The sequence below is a fragment of the Galeopterus variegatus genome, unplaced genomic scaffold, assembly GCF_000696425.1.
Source record: "Galeopterus variegatus unplaced genomic scaffold, G_variegatus-3.0.2 Scaffold2430, whole genome shotgun sequence".
NCBI lineage: Eukaryota > Metazoa > Chordata > Mammalia > Dermoptera > Cynocephalidae > Galeopterus > Galeopterus variegatus.
This window is the reverse complement of record NW_007728541.1, coordinates 287,116-288,420: the sequence shown is the minus strand read 5'-3', so window position 1 is coordinate 288,420 and position 1,305 is coordinate 287,116. Positions and strand designations below refer to the sequence as shown.

The 1,305-nt window shown below is 57.0% G+C and overlaps 1 protein-coding gene across 1 annotated transcript in view; it reads right to left on the bottom strand.

Moving 5' to 3' along the window:
* Positions 1-607: 607 nt before the first annotated feature.
* The window catches only part of TNFRSF11A (tumor necrosis factor receptor superfamily, member 11a, NFKB activator), a 94,712-nt gene continuing 94,014 nt past the window's right edge, over positions 608-1,305 (bottom strand). Inside the window, exon 12 of the mRNA XM_008581670.1 lies at positions 608-1,061. Coding sequence (XP_008579892.1) covers positions 608-1,061 — 454 coding nt within the window. The remainder of the gene's footprint in view (positions 1,062-1,305) is intronic.

Here is a 1,305-nt window from a genome sequence, read left to right as displayed (position 1 = left end):
AATTTCTCACTATCCTTGTGAAGCAGAGATTTGGAGCTGATTGATTTGATTTAGAAAAAAATGTAGAAATAGAAAAAAAAAAAAGAAAGAAAGAAAGAAAAAAATGTAGAAATAGGATACATTTGGCTCCTGAATGTTGTGGAGCAAATTCATACCTGTTTGAAGACGGGGCACGGTCGGCTTCTAAAGCAAATATCCTGATGTATCAACTTTCCCAGCACATCATGATGATCCTCCAAGAAGCCCGCTTTTCAGAAAATGAATTTTCTTATTTCCAAGCTTTAGTTCACTTTGTTTTTCTAGTTTATGGAGGGAAAACACACACACAAGCCTCAGGAGGTCTGGCCACTTTAATCTCAGTCAACATCATGTGGGCCAAAGCAGAGCTCCCGGGCCCTTGGCCGTCCCCACGTTCTGACTTCGCTCCTCGGAAGGAGGTGCCCGCTGCGCTCAGGTGCGGGCTGCGGACCACAGGGACCGTTGGCTCTGGGACCTGACCGCTTCTGCACTCCGTCGACTGCATGCGCCCAGCGGCTGGCGACGGCGAGGTGACCAAGGCCATCGCCAGCGTCCTCCACCGAGACAAGTGCAGCAGAGAGGGCAGAGGCTACAAATCCAACGGGGAAACCAGCCAGGTTTGTTTAGAAGCGAAAGTTAAGGTCGTCTCATTTACATCCTGAGATGACTGTAGCCGGGTCGCCGAGAAGGCCGGGCGTCGTTCGTTTCTACGGGAAAATGGATTCACCCTGCCCGAGTCCACCTGCAGAGACGGGGGAGGGGAGAGAGGGGTCCGAAGTGTCGCGACTTTTGCCGGTTTGTCGTCGCCTGGAGTGGGTGGCCCCGTGCTTCGGGGAGCAGAGTCCGGCCGCGAGCTGAGGACGGCTGCCGCTGCTCTGAGAAATGACAGGGATGAGTCGGGGCCGAAGACGTCCAGAAAATGCAAAGGCAGAGAGAACTGGCTGGGGGATGAGCGGACGTGGACGTGACAGGACGTCAGAGGCTGCGGGGACGTCTGCCCCGGGAGAGAGCCCGGGTGACATCCATTTACAGCGCTCGCGTTTCTGCAGGGCCACAGTCAGACTGCGTGGGTGTCGGGCTCGGTGGTGCCGGGCGCACCGCCTCATCTGTTCCTACGAAGGCCAGTAGGAAAGCAGCTCCCGTCGCATCCGCACCTGGGGGTGAGGAACGCAAGCACCGAAGGGATAACCGAGGTCACAAAGCCTCGGAGCCACGGGGCTGACCGCGGAGTCCCAGCCGGGGCCCTCGGAGCCCTCGTGACGGGCGGCGCCACCGAGCCGAGCCGCG